The 16,204-nt window shown below is 36.5% G+C and overlaps 1 protein-coding gene across 1 annotated transcript; it reads right to left on the minus strand.

Moving 5' to 3' along the window:
- Positions 1 to 8,442: 8,442 nt before the first annotated feature.
- Smp_178800 (putative rest corepressor (corest) protein) lies at positions 8,443 to 9,075 on the minus strand (the record flags this gene model as incomplete). The annotated part of the gene is made up of 3 exons (XM_018795433.1): positions 8,443 to 8,674; positions 8,705 to 8,879; positions 9,012 to 9,075. The coding sequence occupies 3 exons, from the start codon at positions 9,073 to 9,075 to the stop codon at positions 8,443 to 8,445; spliced, it is 471 nt and encodes a 156-aa protein (XP_018649746.1).
- Between the last annotated feature and the right edge of the window lie 7,129 nt (positions 9,076 to 16,204).

Below are 16,204 nucleotides of genomic sequence, written 5' to 3' on the forward strand. Positions count from 1 at the left end.
AAGAATGAACAAACGTTGGATAGAACTAGAAAAGAAGGCCCAGGAGAGAGTAGGTTGGAGAAAGCTAGTCGGCGGCCTATGCTCTATTGGGAGTAACAGGCGTAAGTAAGTAAGTAAGTTGAAGAGATTAAAGCTTCTCTTCCAATCACTATTATTATCATACATTTTGGAGTAGTTGGTATAACCCAGTTATTCTACAATGGGTAGACCAAATATTCACCTTTCGCCAGGTCCTGGAACGCAGACATACCTACTGACTCTCAACCACTGTCGTATTTCTCGACCTTAAGGCTACATTTGATTTTATAGATTGATAGGTTTTATGATACTCTGTTACTGAAAGAAATGCCAAAGAATTACGTAATTCTTGCACAGGTTCTCTACTTGAACACTACTAGCTGGATCAGAGCCTATGGCGAACTGTCATCGGGTTAGATAACTTCAAGTAGTGTTCTTCAGGGTTTTCCACCTTACCTTTTCTTCCTTAACCTCGTCATAGATATTTTTTCAGAGACAACACATTCATAGCCTAATTTGTTTGGAATTGATCTTCTATCAAAAGATTCCTTTGTTGACGCAGATGATTTAGTCCTGTTTGGTGAAGACGCTAAGAAAATCCAGTCTCCAGACAGTTCTAAGCAACAAGCCAAGCATGTTTTGGATGCGTTTCTTTCAATCTAAATGGAAAATATTGCTTCAGGAATGGTTTGCATCAACGCTTGAACTAATGATAGGAAGTGAAATAGTCAAGGGTGTCGATCACAACTTTATCTTGAAAGTCTTATTAGGCCTGGTGGGTTGGTGAAGAAATTTCGGTTGGCTTTCGACAACTTAGATCACTTGTAGCGTAGTCAAGAGATTCATTTATCAACTAAAGGACAACCTCAATACGCAGCAGTTAGTTACATTTTACTTGATGGCTGTGTTTTTAAAAATAGGAGGTATTCGATCACAGGTGTCTTTGAAGCATTGTTCACATATTTGGAGACCATCAAATAAGCAATTGAGGTTAAACGTAGACTACTAGTTAGATATGGCGAACCGAATGACGAGGTACTGGATCTTTATCGACTAAGACGATTAAGACATTTTTTATGCATTTCCATCCACGGACTACCTCAAGGCCCGATGATCACTGATGTAAAAGTAGGGTGGGGATAAGAGCGGCTAGACCAAAATAATACCATCAGTGCATGAAGACACCGACTATTGAACTGAGCCATGTAGGTAGGTGTAGACTACTTGTATGGTGATTACCGTAACCAGGAATAGAGGACTTTAAATGACATGGCTCAGAATCATTCGCAATGGCACAGGTACATTCACGATCTCTCTTGCCCCAGTTTCTAAACTACTGAGGAACTTTTTTATTTCACCAAACATATTTTCTTGAATCGTTTCTTCGATACGTAAACTCTTCTACTACCATTAATACTGTTACTACCTCTACTGCTCCAGAATTTACTTTGATTTCATCTATCTGTGCTAATAGGGTATAGCAACTTAAACTGGTGTACATATGTGCCAGGTTTTACGTTGAGTTTGACTGAATTTCTATAACTTATTTAAACCAGATTAGCCTGAGAAAAACTAAACGAGACTAGGGTAGCTTAAATAAAACTCCAGAAAAGTACAATTCTGCTCGAACTAAAATAAACACTGAGTCCATCTAAAAGATGCAAATAATTACAATATAATGATTGCACCCTTTACTTACAAGCTACCAGTAAAATGATTTAGTTCGGAATTAAGATTTATAGAGATTTAAAATAGAAGACTTTCAGAAATTAAGGGATATCAGATAGTGTTATCAGCGCAGATTTGAGTGAGCGACTTCCAGAATATTGTCGAAGCATGCACAAAGCCGCCATATATTTTAGATACACTGGAAAATTTCAGAAGTAAGTTTTCCAAGACCAATATTTGTTTCCTTTAAACTATCTTCCATTTTAACCCCCAAATATCGAGCGATGATTAAGCTTGCTCAATACTTGTATATTCGACGGGAATTCATAAAGTACATTTAACAAGATTTATTTCTAATTGGTACTTATATGCTGTATCTGGAAGATTATCAACTTTCTGAAATTCCAAATATTGTAGACTACAAAAACACAACTGCACACTTTTTTAGAGATAGTTAGTTGCAACTTTCTGTGAGCACCTACAAATTTACTTGTCATATATATAACCTAGGGAAATCGCTACACGATGCCATTTTACAAAGTTATCACTATACGAGAATAAAAACAAGAAACTTAGCATGAAATATTATAAGATCTAAATAGTAAACTACGCACAAATGTTATGTTATCTTCCGAACAATTTGGAAATATGATAGGATTCTAGAAAAATGGTAAACTTATACTTAGAAGTATAAGTAACGAAAAATATTCAGTCGCAAAAACACCAAGTATGGTTACTAAGACACGTCCAGACCGTTGGTGCTACCTTGACGTGGTGGTCGGGCTTGCCTATCGTAATGAACCAAGTCCTACCATATCAGACAGGTTAGTTGAAGAACGGTAAGACTAAAGTCAGCAAACCCAAGGTCCGAAGTTGTGCTGCTGACTGTACAGAGGTGTGACGGCAGTAGGGTGTTTCCTTCAGACAACCAGCATAACAGTGATGCTGCCTCCCACAAGGAGGGGTGAAGTTAGAAAAGAAAGACCCTCAAAATGTACACCATGTCTTATCCTACGGATTTCTGTCTCCAACGGTAAGGTCCCAACAAGTACGGAGCTAACACAAAAAAGTTGTGTTTGACCGGCCTCAAGCAGTTGTCCCTTGGGCACTGCGGTCACGCTCTCAGGTCACTAAGGCCAAATCTAACCCGATCCCCTTTTCAGGTACCTCCAGAAGAAACCTTCCACGTTGTGGACGACTGGGAAGTGAAACCCGTCCTCAAACCTCTAACAACACTTAAGATTACTGTATCCATAATCGATCTCCCTCTTCAATCCCTATTATTCCTCCCACCTCGACTTTCAACACTAAACTTCCTCCTAAAGTGTCACCATAGCCAACGATTTTAGTGCGCAAAACACTGTCTCAGGTCTACTGAAACCTCGCTCCAAACTACACATTGGAGCCTTCAAAGTACGCACCCCATGTCAAAATGGCCAGCAGGCCTTCTTGGCTAAAACCCTAGAACCTCGTACCACTGGTGCATGCTGTGTCTCCGAAACACGCATACAGAATCCTGGTATGGTCATTCACTTGACCTCACCTCGCAAGAATGGAGAGCCAACGAGATACACCCTCCGTGTATCTGGTGACCCGATGGCTAGGTCCCGTGGACTAGCGGGTGAAGGAATAGCACTAAGTACGAGGGCAGAACAAGCACTATTAGAATGGATCCCTGTTAACAGTCATCTATGTGCTGTTCGGCTAGACGGCTCCGTAAGAACTCGGAAGGATAGAGATACACGTCGTTTCCTTTTCGTGGTTTCTACCTACGCTCACACTGACTGCAGCCATGATGAAGTGAAAGATGACTTTTACAGAAAGCTCTATGAACTTCAAAAAGCTAAGCGATCAGACATAGTACTTGTTGCAGGTGACTTTGATGCCCAGGTAGGTAGCTTAAACCAAACAGAAAGACATTTAGGTGGGTATTTTAGTATCCCAACTAAACGAACAGAAAATGGTAATCGTCTGCTGCAACTATGCTCAGACAATCGTTTATTTGTGACAAGTAATAATTGTAAGCATAAGAAGAGACATCGCCTAACATGACAACCACCTGCAGTAAACCAACGATGAACTCAAATAGACCATATTGCCATCAGTCATCGTTTGAGAGGCTCGATAGAAGACTGTCGATCGTTTTGGAGTACATGTTTAGACTTTGATTATGTTCTGATACGAGCCGCATTTGCTGGCGCCTCACTGGATGCAGAAAAGCCACATCAAGAAAACCCATTAGAGTTGAACTCAGTGGCGAGAAAGCCAAATGTAGATTCCAGGAACAACTGAGGTCACACATAGGCAGTTCTGAAAACGAGGATGACCCTGATGTTGCTAGGCTCAAAAGCAGCGTTTGACTCTGTAGACCGAGAGGTTCTGTGGCAGTGCGTGTCATTGAAACGTGTACCTCAGAAAAGCATAAACGTTGTGAGGGATCTTTACTCGAACACTACTAGTCGAGTCAGAGCTTATGATGAACTGTCATCTGACTGTGCAACCTCAAGTGGTGTCCGGCAAGACTGTCCACTATCTCCATTTTTACCTAATTTCATCATAGACCTACTGCTAGAAATAACGTTCTCGTCGTCTGAATTTTCGGGAATGGATCTGCTACCAGAAGGTTCACTTATTGACTTGGAATACTCAGATGACAGTCCTGTTTGGTGAAGACGCTGATAAAATAGTATTTTGATAGCACTGAGCAACAATGCCAGGATGTTTGGGATGAGTTTCTCTCCCTCTAAATGAGAGTTTTTGCCTCAGAACTGGCCTGCGTCAACACCTGAACTAAGGATAGGAAGTGAAGTAGTCGAATGCGTCGACAACTTCACTTATCTTAAAAGTCTGATCAGTCCTAATGGGTCGGTATCTGACGAAATCTCTGCACGGATTCAAAAAGCTAGTTCGGCTTTTGCCAACCTAGGTCACCTATGGCGAAGGCGAGATATTGGTCTATCGATTAAAGGGCAAGTGCACTGTGCAGTAGTTCGTTCTGTTCTACTTTACGGCTGCAAAACGTGGCCATTGAGGGTAGAAGATACTCGTAAGTTATTAGTATTTGATCACAGATGCCTTAGAAATATTGCCAGCATCTGCTGGGATCACTGGGTAAGTAACAGTGAGGTTAAATGCAGGGCACTAGGGAATGATGGTATATCGGTTGAAAATTTATATCGACTGAGATGGTTGGGCTATGTATTACACATGCCGAACAACCGATTACCACGGCGCGCAATGCTAACTAGTGTTGGGGACTGTTGGAAGAAAGTTAGGAGCGGCCAGACCAAAACGTGGCGTCAGTGCTTGAAGTCACTAACTTCTAGTTTTAGCCATGTTGGTAGATGCAGACTACTTGGTTAAGGTCCATGTGACTATCGCAACTAATGGTTGGAGACTGGGTAACATGGCTCAGAATCGATCACAACGGTGTAGGTGTATACACTCTTGATATTCCCTTAAAGCGTGAGATCAAAATTGCTTTATACCTTTATTTCTACGAACTAATTCTTTCTCCCAATATCGTATTCTTATATGCAATCTTTCTTTTATATGTTACTGCCATCGAAGTAACTGCTTATATGAATCTGGTGTGTATCTTAATGAGCTAATGAAGTGTGGAAACTTGGACCTATGCATATATGTGCCTGGTCCTACGTTGTAACTGACTGACTAAAACACGTTGTTTCCTTTAAACGGTTGTTATGATGCGTGAATCACTAATAGGGTGGGAAAAGTTTCGGTGTGATATATAAAACTGTTACTATACCTTGTCGATTAGTTTGAACTAATATGGTCAAACTTAACAGTAGTTTTTAGACTGAGAAGCTAATTTGGCAGCATTAACCACTGCTATGGTTTATAATCTGTATCAACAGAAAATATGACTTTCTAAACGAGATTGTTTAACAAACAGTAATTATTTAATCTAACCTCCTCAACAACTTATTCCAGATTATTTCTAAAAGTTACTAATGGTTACCAACAAGACCAAGGCAGCGTCATGTTGGAGTTTCGTCGACTCCCTTTATACCGGGTAAGAACTTTCAGTGTTTAAGAAACATTACCGTTTGTAAACGCCAGTGATACTTGTACAAAAAGAATTAGTTTTAAGAAAAACTTTTGGCTTATTGTACAAATAAATTGTAGTTATTTGTACCTCATTTATTAAAAGCTATACGAATAACAATCAAGTTTATTTGTTTGTTTGTTAGAGAAACTGTCATCTTCAAATTTGGTTTATATCTTAAACTTTATGAGGGGTTGATAACAATAATAATAATATTGGAAGAAAAGCAACATAATATGAAAATGAAACCTGCCTTTAGTCTTCTCTTAGGATGAACTAAACACGATTTGTTGATAAAGGTAGAAGAATCTTGATATTTTGGTTGTTATTTGGTTTTACATTTTTGAACTCGGGCTGAAATTCAAAAGTACGAAGACAATACTAACGAGTATTAGATTGGTGGTTCAAGAAACCAACTACTGAGCGTGGGTTGGTAAGTTGGAACATTACTTCGGCTTGTGTAGTTGAAGCAACTGGATAGTATCACTAACCCTCTGACAAAGTCAAGCACAAAAGTATGTACTCGATGGTTAATTTGTAATTAGACAATCATAATAATAACTTTTCTATATTAAATTATTGTGTTTGATATTCTATTGAGTGTTTTGTCAAGTTATTATGCTTCGGTTTTTGAAGTGGATATTTACTTTTGAAGGCTTTATTTAACAATCTAGTGATACTGAAAATATATTGTAATCCGGGCCAATCTGTTTTTAGAATAAGTTAACATACGAATAGTTTGAATTTATAGTGGATTGTATTGGTGAAATGTTGTTAATAATGATATTTACGAACTTATTTACATTATCAGTGAATGGTACATTCTAACACAAAATTTAAAAAGCCTGAAGATGATAGCTGTGTTTGGTCCATGGCGAGGCTTTTAATGAAGTACTTACATATGATCTAATCAGTGTGTCACTATGGAAAAAGTAAAACACCAGTTTCTTGTCTGTTTTTTTGTTTTTCCTGGTTTATTTTATTGTTCGGTCTCACTTATTTTCACTTTCTATGATGTTGAAAAGAGTGATTACTAGAACTGGATTCCTTTTTCGGCGTACCACTTTTTTAACTGAGTCGAACATTAAAGTAAACTAATGAGAAATAACCAAAAGTCTGAAAAACTAACTTACTTGGACAGTTAAATATAAGAGTTGTGATGAATGATCGATTTTATTCCTTACAGAGGTAGTTGGTATGTTATGAACGTAAAAAAGTTTGTTAGGCCATTAAAATTGAATATTTCTGATGCGCTATTATGTAGATTTGGTGTGAGATGTATTCTTTACATCTAATTCTCGGTGAAACCATAATAAGCAAGGAGTAATGAAAGAAAAATATATACATAAAAGTGGTCGTGAGCTGAAGCTACTAACTCATATAGGCTAACTTTAGTGGTTGCCCAAATGATCGCCGTTATTTATTTTTAGTGCTGTAACATTATTATGGCAAAATGTCTTATAAACGAAATACCAAAATCTAAACACTAAGGTTTACTTTAAAAATGATAAGTAACGGGAAATTTTAACAAGCGCAACTCCATCACAAAATTTTATGAACATTAAATATTTTTGAACACTAGTTATACAAAGGATCTCCGTAGAGTTATCCTCTAAAACACTTGCCGAGTGGTTAAACAAAATAAGTGACTTTATTATTTGACTGCAATGTAAAAGACATAAGTGTAATGATTCACGTCTTCATCGTATTTTCCAAATATCTTAAAATAGCCACTTAGTTTAAAACTTATGATTGAAATGTTTTATGACTTTCAACACAACCCCTTAATTCTTGCTACTGGGGATACATATCAAACAAACATGTAATTTTAACTACTGTTTCTTGAAAAACAGTAACTGTACATTCTTATACAACACATACAGTATATCTACCAACACTACTAAGCATGCTTAAAAATAGAGATTATGGCCAATTTTATTAGACGAGATATTTTTTGCAGGGATATCATCAGAATGAAATTTTCACAGTACTGTTCAGCAAAAATCACAAGAGACTCATAAATTTCAGGATTTGGAAAATATACATACGAGAACTTAATCATGTTCAAGATAACAGACTGAACAAATTAGAAAGGAGGTAGATGAAGAGATATGAAGTTATACACCAGGATTAAATGTTTTACTACTGTTAAAAATGATTATGCCGGCATGACGAACATTCACGTTGTGTCAACATGTGCAAAGTGTAGGGAGATTTTACTAGGAAATGTAGAGGAAAGAATCAAACTCTACAAGTTATCGAGGGATGGGGTAAATGAATGTTTGAAAAGAAGAGTGAGAAAGAAAGGAGGGCCAAAATTATATGAATTGTTCGTTATCTAAATAGTGACTTGAAAAACTGGATCGTAAATCATGCACAAGGTTCAGTTACCGAGACCCTAATGTTCTTAATCATATGAAGTGAAACAAATAAAAATATTTTTCACAGGAATGAATAATATAAAAGTGCACCATCATTTGGTGTAGTACAATTTTCAGTCGTTGAGGTAGTTAAACTCAATTTCCAAAAGATAAACTACTGCTAACTTAAGAAATGTAAACAATCGCATTAGCAAAAAGTTTAGAATACATTAAAACTACCGGTGACTAGCTATGTACACTAGAATACTTTGGGATTGAAACATTTGGACAGAAACTACGTCAATATGAAACCAGTCAAAACCACAGTTATATAATGTTTAGTATAAATTTCTTGAAGATTTTATAACTAGGGATTACCGTTTTTTTAGCTTCGACAAAATTTTTTCTGGGTTTTGAGTCAATACATCTCAGAAATTTCTTAACCTCCCCTTTCGTCCATTTATTATAAACAGGCACGTAGTTGGGTATATCATCAACTGCTTTCGGAATGCTATAGTTATGCCAGTGTAGTAATATTAAGGCTAATTCTTGAGTGTATCTGGAAAAAAATTAGTTAAATTTCACTTACTGATGCTGCTTAGCAAACTCAAGGTAGGAATTTAGCTCTTGCAGGTCAGGTTGCTTGTTTGGCATCCAAATACTAAATTCCTTTGGAGATAAATTATGTGAGTCATCATATGAGAATTTTTCAACATATTCCGAAACTTCAGCCTGGAAATCACTTCCCACTCTAGAACACCCATCTAAAAATTACGGAAAAAAAGTAGAAATAATTCTCAATGAGAATCATAAGGACGAGTGCTTGGAAAACATAAATTTACACAGCTTTTTACATATTTACATACTAATATAGTATAAATTTTTGTATGCATTACCTTCCTGATTTTTGCGGCCTTTGTAAGTTTTGGGAGCTCTTACAACTGTTGGTCTCTTGATCATTCTCCCTAAGTACACGTAAATTGCATAAAATTGCAATAAGAAAACGAGGAACACGGAATCCGCGTCAAATTTGCGAGTCCTGAAAATGACCTTCAACTAAGCATCAAACAAAGATTTGAAGCAAAAGTAGACAAAAAATTATTTTCAAAATATTAACTCTTTATACATACTGAATGAGATACGAAGTAATTTAAGTGGGCTGAAAATAGCTGATTTTCCTAAAAACTTCATTTTTTGTGATCTATTATTATACTTTTTTTATCATTATGGCGCAGAATAATCGATGGAGAGTTCATTATCTTAAGGAATGGTTCATGGTTCTTTTATTTTCACCATTACAGCTTCGTGAAAATCTATAGATGTTAGCCCTGAAAGACAATCCATGGGAACTCACTGTGGGCTTATCCGATGATCCCTTAGAAATTAGCTCTGGAAACGATGATTAATAGCCAAGTTTCATCATCAGAGAATTGTGGAATGATGTTTTTGTAATTAGCTGAACATGGCACACTACATGTTGGTATTTGGATCTCCTCTGTTGGGCTTGGCAAGTTTATTGTTTGCAATGGTGGGGTACACATTTCTGCGTTTAAAATCACTTGACATTTTGCAAAACTATTATGAATATAGGGTAATTGAAACGCTAATGACTCCTAGCTAGATAGTTGAATCATGATATCACTGGATGTCGTACAGTTTGTCGAGTTTCGTCACATATTAACCTATTGGACTCCATGGACAGGCGCTTAAAGCAGTGGTTCTTCACTGCAATTTCTTTGTAGATGCTATTATATTATGTTTCAGCAGTTATATAATTTCTTCTAGTCAATCAACAACCGAGCTGATTCACTTGGTTACCACGATCGGATAAGTCAAGCTAGGTATAAATTGTGAAGCGTGACTTCGGCATGGACTAGCAGGTCACTTTATTTTGGGTGACTCAAAATCGCCATATATTGGTTGAATGATATAGCGGAAAATCCCTTTAAGACGTTTATGTGCACGTTCTACGTGCTCTAAGTGCCTCTATTTGTTCACAAAATTAATTTATCGACCACGTGAATTGAAAAAATAATAGAAATAAAAATTACCACTAAAAACCTGCTCTTCTCGTCTATAAACAGCGGTATAAATCCTGTTTAAGAATATTCGAGCTCTCACTTGAGACTCGTTACCGATGATTTTGCTTTTCTCTGATAATGGAATAATGTTTGACTCAAATGCTATTATCGCTACAATTGTTCATACACTTATGCATTTATTGTCGGAATGTTTCTATACTTACATCAGCATTCTTAATTAGATCTACTGAGTTCAGACAAATAAGAGGAATCTTCAGGGGGTTTGTATGGCTCGCTATTCCTTTTAATATGGGAAGTACACTCAGTAAGTAACCATGCTCAATGGTCATTTTACAAACTGCGAGACGTTGTTTCTATCAAGGTGTCAATGGATACTAATTGTACTTACAAGATGTGCAACTTTTTTCATAATACTGTTAAAAAATTTGTAGATTGTGATGGATATGTCGACAAATAATTAGCGTTCATTCACAAATCGGTATTTATCCCATATGGGTTATGTTCAGGCATAGATGGATGATAGCCAGCAGTCTATTCATGGATATGAGTCTCGGCTTATTTTAAAGGTTGTCGTATCTGAGAAGATAATAATAAACGTCAGAGATATTTAGGAGATTAGAGGACCATTAAACGTACATCTCGTGAAAATGAAATTAAGCGAAAAGTAGACTGTCTTGTGTTATTCTAGTAAGAAAACCGAAATACTTTGCATTATTGAAGGTGATAGTAGACCAACTTATAGAAAACAAAAGGTGATTTTCGAGATTGATTTCCGCAAAAGTTTAGAGGAAAAGGTAAACTCTTTGCACAGAACAAGCAAAAAGAGGGCACATCGATGTTATGTCGAATAAATAAATAACGAATTCTCCAACAGATATGGCCATTCCTTCCTTAAGTGCCACAACCGAAATCCAGATGTTTCGAAGACAGTCTGAAAAGCTAAATTTTATTTGATTTACCACCCTGCTGCGTTTTTATGAGTAGGCTTTTTCTGACTTATGCTCACTCGTTATAATTGAAGTGTCACCATTATATTGGCCGGTCAAAACCTTCAGAATGTAAGGAGATTCCGGTAAAACATTTTATAATAGAGTAGGATGCAGTGTATGTTTCCGAACAAAATGTTAATTAAAAAGGATGGTCATCAGCAAACAAATACTTAAAGCGGACCAGTAAGCGTAATATCTTAAGAATGTAATGCACTCGTAGCAATAATCAAAGGATTGAAACCAACAAAAGCATTTTAAAACACACGAATCATCAAACTTCTTTTAAGAAAACGTATCTTCCCCGTTTCCCATTGAGCTAGAGAGCGCGTAGGACTTCTTTCCATTTGGTAGGAACCGAAAACACACTAGAGTGAGTTAGCTCAGAAACTTTGATATGAAATTTATTATTGATATAACTAACAATTTTGCAAAGTCTAAATACTTGACATAATGCTTGTTAGCTGAATGAAAGACATCCTGAATGTATTCTCCTTAAATCTTAGATTCTACTTAGTTTTGTAAGTTATAGGTTGTCATAACGTGCGCCTATCCGTAAGTAATATGTTTCAAAGTACTTGTTCGTGGATTTTTTATGCATGAGAAGGGTCAACAATATGTCACTCAGGTCTTGGAGCTTATCAAGGTTTTTCTCGAATTTACTGAGATTTATTGAGATGTGACAATAAAGTTTCTCTTAGATGGAAGCTGTTTAAAACATTTTTTTCAATTTAGAAACTCGATCACTGAAGTAACAGCTGTGTTGGAAGTATGAAAAGTGCTAACAGTCATAAATGCATTCATCTTTTATAATTAATGGCTTTATTCAATATTATATTTTGGTACAATATAGAAGGTAGTTCAACAAGCTTTTTTTACTAAAAAACAAAAAAAGGAAATAAAAAAAAGTGAAAAAACCGGAGTCTGCACAAATTATCAAATTTGAGATATGCTTAAGAATACAGGCTATTTCCTAGGTCAACTCTAACAACCTGTTCGCCACGGAGTATATTTGCTGGGTAAGGTATTGCAGAACTTTTATCGATTTGCTTGCGTTCATGGATTTTAAAGTATTTACGTCTCGTTCTACCAGAAGATATACAAGAAGAAAGATATGAATGAAGTAGATGGTTAGTATCTGATACGATAACACCTGCCAGGAGTTTGCAAGACCTAAGATTTCTACCCACAACCATATTTAATAATGACCTCAAATGATTCACCACACACCTTGCTAACTACCTTCAGCACTCTCCGCAGTACAGAAAAGTCTTTTAAAAGCCCAGGAAAGGATAATGGAGAACAGTATAGAATAGTAGGTAATATGCTAAAATTTGTAAATTGTAAGAGTAAATGGCGAGTAATCCCATAAGCATGTAGCCTCTTCATGTAGTAAGTCAAACGATAAACCTTTTTCGATAACAGTAAAACATGAGAAGACCAAGAGAGATCAGAGTAAAGAGTAACACCAAGTAACCGACCTTCGACACAGTGTTTATCAAGAAGTCTCTATTGCCACAAGCATTATGGAATCCCAAAATAGTGTATAGGTTCTGTCGATGTCTCAGGCTACAGTTAACAGCTTGACATTTAGATGGATTGAGTAAAAGACTATTACCAACAGACCACCATTCAATACGAGACAAAAACTCGTTCATTTCTACGGGATGTAAGGAGGTAGAAATTGGCATACATACAGTGAGGTCGTCCGCATATTTCACAGAAGTGTTTCTGTGGAAGATGGCAAATCATGTAGAAAAAAGGAGAAAGGGAGAGGTAAATTAACAGCTCCTTGTGGGACACCATCATTATACAGTAGAGACGTTGAACATTTTCCTCCAAACACAGTGTACTGTTTTCTACAAAAAAGGTAGGAACATAGCCAATTGGTTATCCCGCTGGCATTGTTGACGCTCATCAACTTGTTAAGTAAGAGGTGTCTTGGAATAGAATCGGAAGCGCATCGAAAATACTTTTGACCCTTTTCCACGTTGAACACTATATTTTGATGCAGAACAGCGACGGCATCTAAGATGACTCTTATGCATCTGTAAGCAAACTGATAAGGATCACTATGCTCTTTGAAAGCATGTTGAAGTGGTTGTATCAATAATTTTTCCGTTATTTTAAGGGAAGGTGAAGTTATTGCTATGGGTTTAAATTCCACATTTTTACCGCCAGTTACTTTCTTAGGTATAGGTATTATCTTCAACTTTCTCCACAATTTTGGCATGAGAATGATCTGTTAAAGATATTCGTGAATGGATAATATAGAACGTCAGCACATTTTTTAAAAGGCGGTTTGAGATACCATCAGGTCCTAAACATTGGGATGAATTAAGTGATTAGGGACATTTCCGAACATTTTTTTCAGTGAAACTAGGAACACAATTATTCTTCAAACCTGTGGATATAGGGAGCATGACGTCAGATGACTGACGTACAAAAGACTTATTTAAGTCACAAACATTCAGCTGGTTATCGCTTCTAATCTGTTTCTCCCCTGTGAGTTTTTTAAAGAGTTTCCACAAACTTGAGGAGTTTTTAAAAGATAGGAGTTTCTGAGTTTGAGCGTCTAATCTCTAGGTTTATTTGACCATTTAGCTTACTACAACAGTTTTTCTTCTTGTTCATTCCTTCTTTTATCCTCTGTAGTCGTTTTAGTTGTGAAGATGTAAGTCAATCAAAACTTAAAACAACGATTTCAGTGGGACAAGGAATATATAAATCGAATTTAGGATAACAAGTGATAACATCAGTAGTGTTTTCCATTTAGTCATCTGTAAATAATTCCCAGTTAGTCGTACGAACCATGTTTTTCAGATTTTGAATATTTTCTGAGTAATTCCCATATTTGACTTCCTTCATCTGATGTAAGAGTGTAATCTTCTCATGCTTTCCATATACTTTAGGTAGAACACGAATTATACAGTGACCCTAGCTAGACATTGGAGCATGTTTATGGGTCACATATGTACCCACATCATTATTAAAAACTAAGTATAAATGAGGATCCAAACGACGGAGAAAATCTGCTACATTTTAGTTACCTAGTGATGAAAGGAAGTTGCAGTCACATGAATTGAAATCACTATATACAATTAAAAGTTAACCACTGAAAGAAGTAACAGCAAATTCAGTGAATTCATCAGCAAAAACAGATAGTGCAGATGCTGTGCAGTCTGGAGTCACGCAGATGTTGGTAACATAAACATATTTGTACTTATTCAAGTGTTTTCCACGGCATCTTAAAGTTAGACAGTCGATCAAGTCATTTTAAAACTTGAAACAAGCAAAACTAGATCGACACCAGTCAACGTTTACAAACGTAGCTTCACCACCGCCACACCTCTTTAATTGCGTGATCGATCCTGATGATCAATGTTGAAATCACGTAGTGATACTAAGCAATCGTCCTGTAAATCAGTTAACTAAGATTCTTGAATTGTGATGAAACCACAATTAGGATACATGTTTTGACCTAGTAGGAACTGCAGATAGTCCACCTTGTTAGTTAGTGATCGGCAGTGAGAATTTAGCAGAGCAGGAGTCGACATTTAATTAATGTTTATTCTCTTTAATGCATATTGCCAACCACCACGATGTCTCTTATTGTACCTTTTTGTAATTGTTGCAGCGAAAGTACTCAAGGTTTTCATAAACACGCCTGTATAGTTTATGCGATTAACAGACATAATAAGGTGTTAAAACAAATAAAAACAGACAACTTGTTGAAACATTTAGATAGCAGAAACAGGCAACCCAGATATTCAGGGAGGCCTATCTAATGTAGTGGCTAAATTCATATTCCTTTTAATCAGAAACATTTTCCCAGCTCTGATTTAAACGATTCAAATGTTTTACACTACAATCAATGGGGAATATAATACTGTCTGTGTTCGCTAGTTAGAGGTATTCGAAAAAACCTCCGAACTAAGATTTCGTGGCAGCCACATTAAAATTATTTTCTTCCATACCTGAAACTCATTGAAACAAGACTGACTGTTACGAAACCCAAGAATAAGATCTAATAATCAGGTCCTAATTGAATGAAATGTGAATGACCCACAAACCAATTCTGTATGACGTTTCATCACGGTTACTATTTTAATATTTAGTATATAGGCAGGTTATTCTATTACACGAAACATCAGTCATCGTTCTTTAATTTAAAATCATTCAGACGCTTCAACTACTAATTTGTTCTCCTGGCTAGCCATTACCAGGAGACTTCGTATCACTGTATATCATCCACCAGTGAACATTAATTTTCTTCATTTTGACCAATAAAAAGTCACTCCTCAATCAAGAGTCCTCTATGACATTGATATAAATAATATATTATATCATAATTAATCAAACTAGGATTAAGTGGCTGTGACAAGGATAATGCCTACTTTTGTGGATTCTGTTGCATTTTTCTTGAAAAGTATTGTTGATGCTTGTTTTTAAATTTCAGTAACATATGGTAATTTTTTATTTCAGGTTAACCAATATAAAATTATTTCATTGAGAGTTTGGCACTGACAAAAAGCTGTGTAAAATATCTAGAATGGGACTAAGCTTGATAGTGAGGATACAACGGATATTCTAGTTTTACAACTGGATACCAGTAGTATCTTCTATAATCGATCGTTCCCGACCAGAGGAAATCAGAAGTCAGACGAGAAGAGGCAGGAAAGATATATTTGATACGTCACCAATATGTCGAGGACCTTTTCTATAAGCTGGCTAATGAAACGTAGGAGCTGTGTCCCACGCTGTGTTGAAACGTGATCTGGTGCGGATGCATGACCGAAAGCCTTCAGCTAAACAAGTCCACTTAAACAACGTGGTCAGCATCCAATGTCGAACACTTAATGAGCTATTGATTTTGGGGAATTATTTACAGCTACAGATCACTCCCACCCTAGTGAGGTAGTGATGCCCCTAAGACGTGACCAGCCAGAAGTTTAAACCCACGAGTTTGTCGTTGGTAAACACTCTTCTGATAGCTTGCTTCGTTTAGCAGCGTCTGGTCGTCTTTCCTTAACTATGGGACAATATGTACACGTAACATAA

Source organism: Schistosoma mansoni, chromosome 2 (assembly GCF_000237925.1).
Source record: "Schistosoma mansoni strain Puerto Rico chromosome 2, complete genome".
Classification (NCBI taxonomy): Eukaryota; Metazoa; Platyhelminthes; class Trematoda; order Strigeidida; family Schistosomatidae; genus Schistosoma; species Schistosoma mansoni.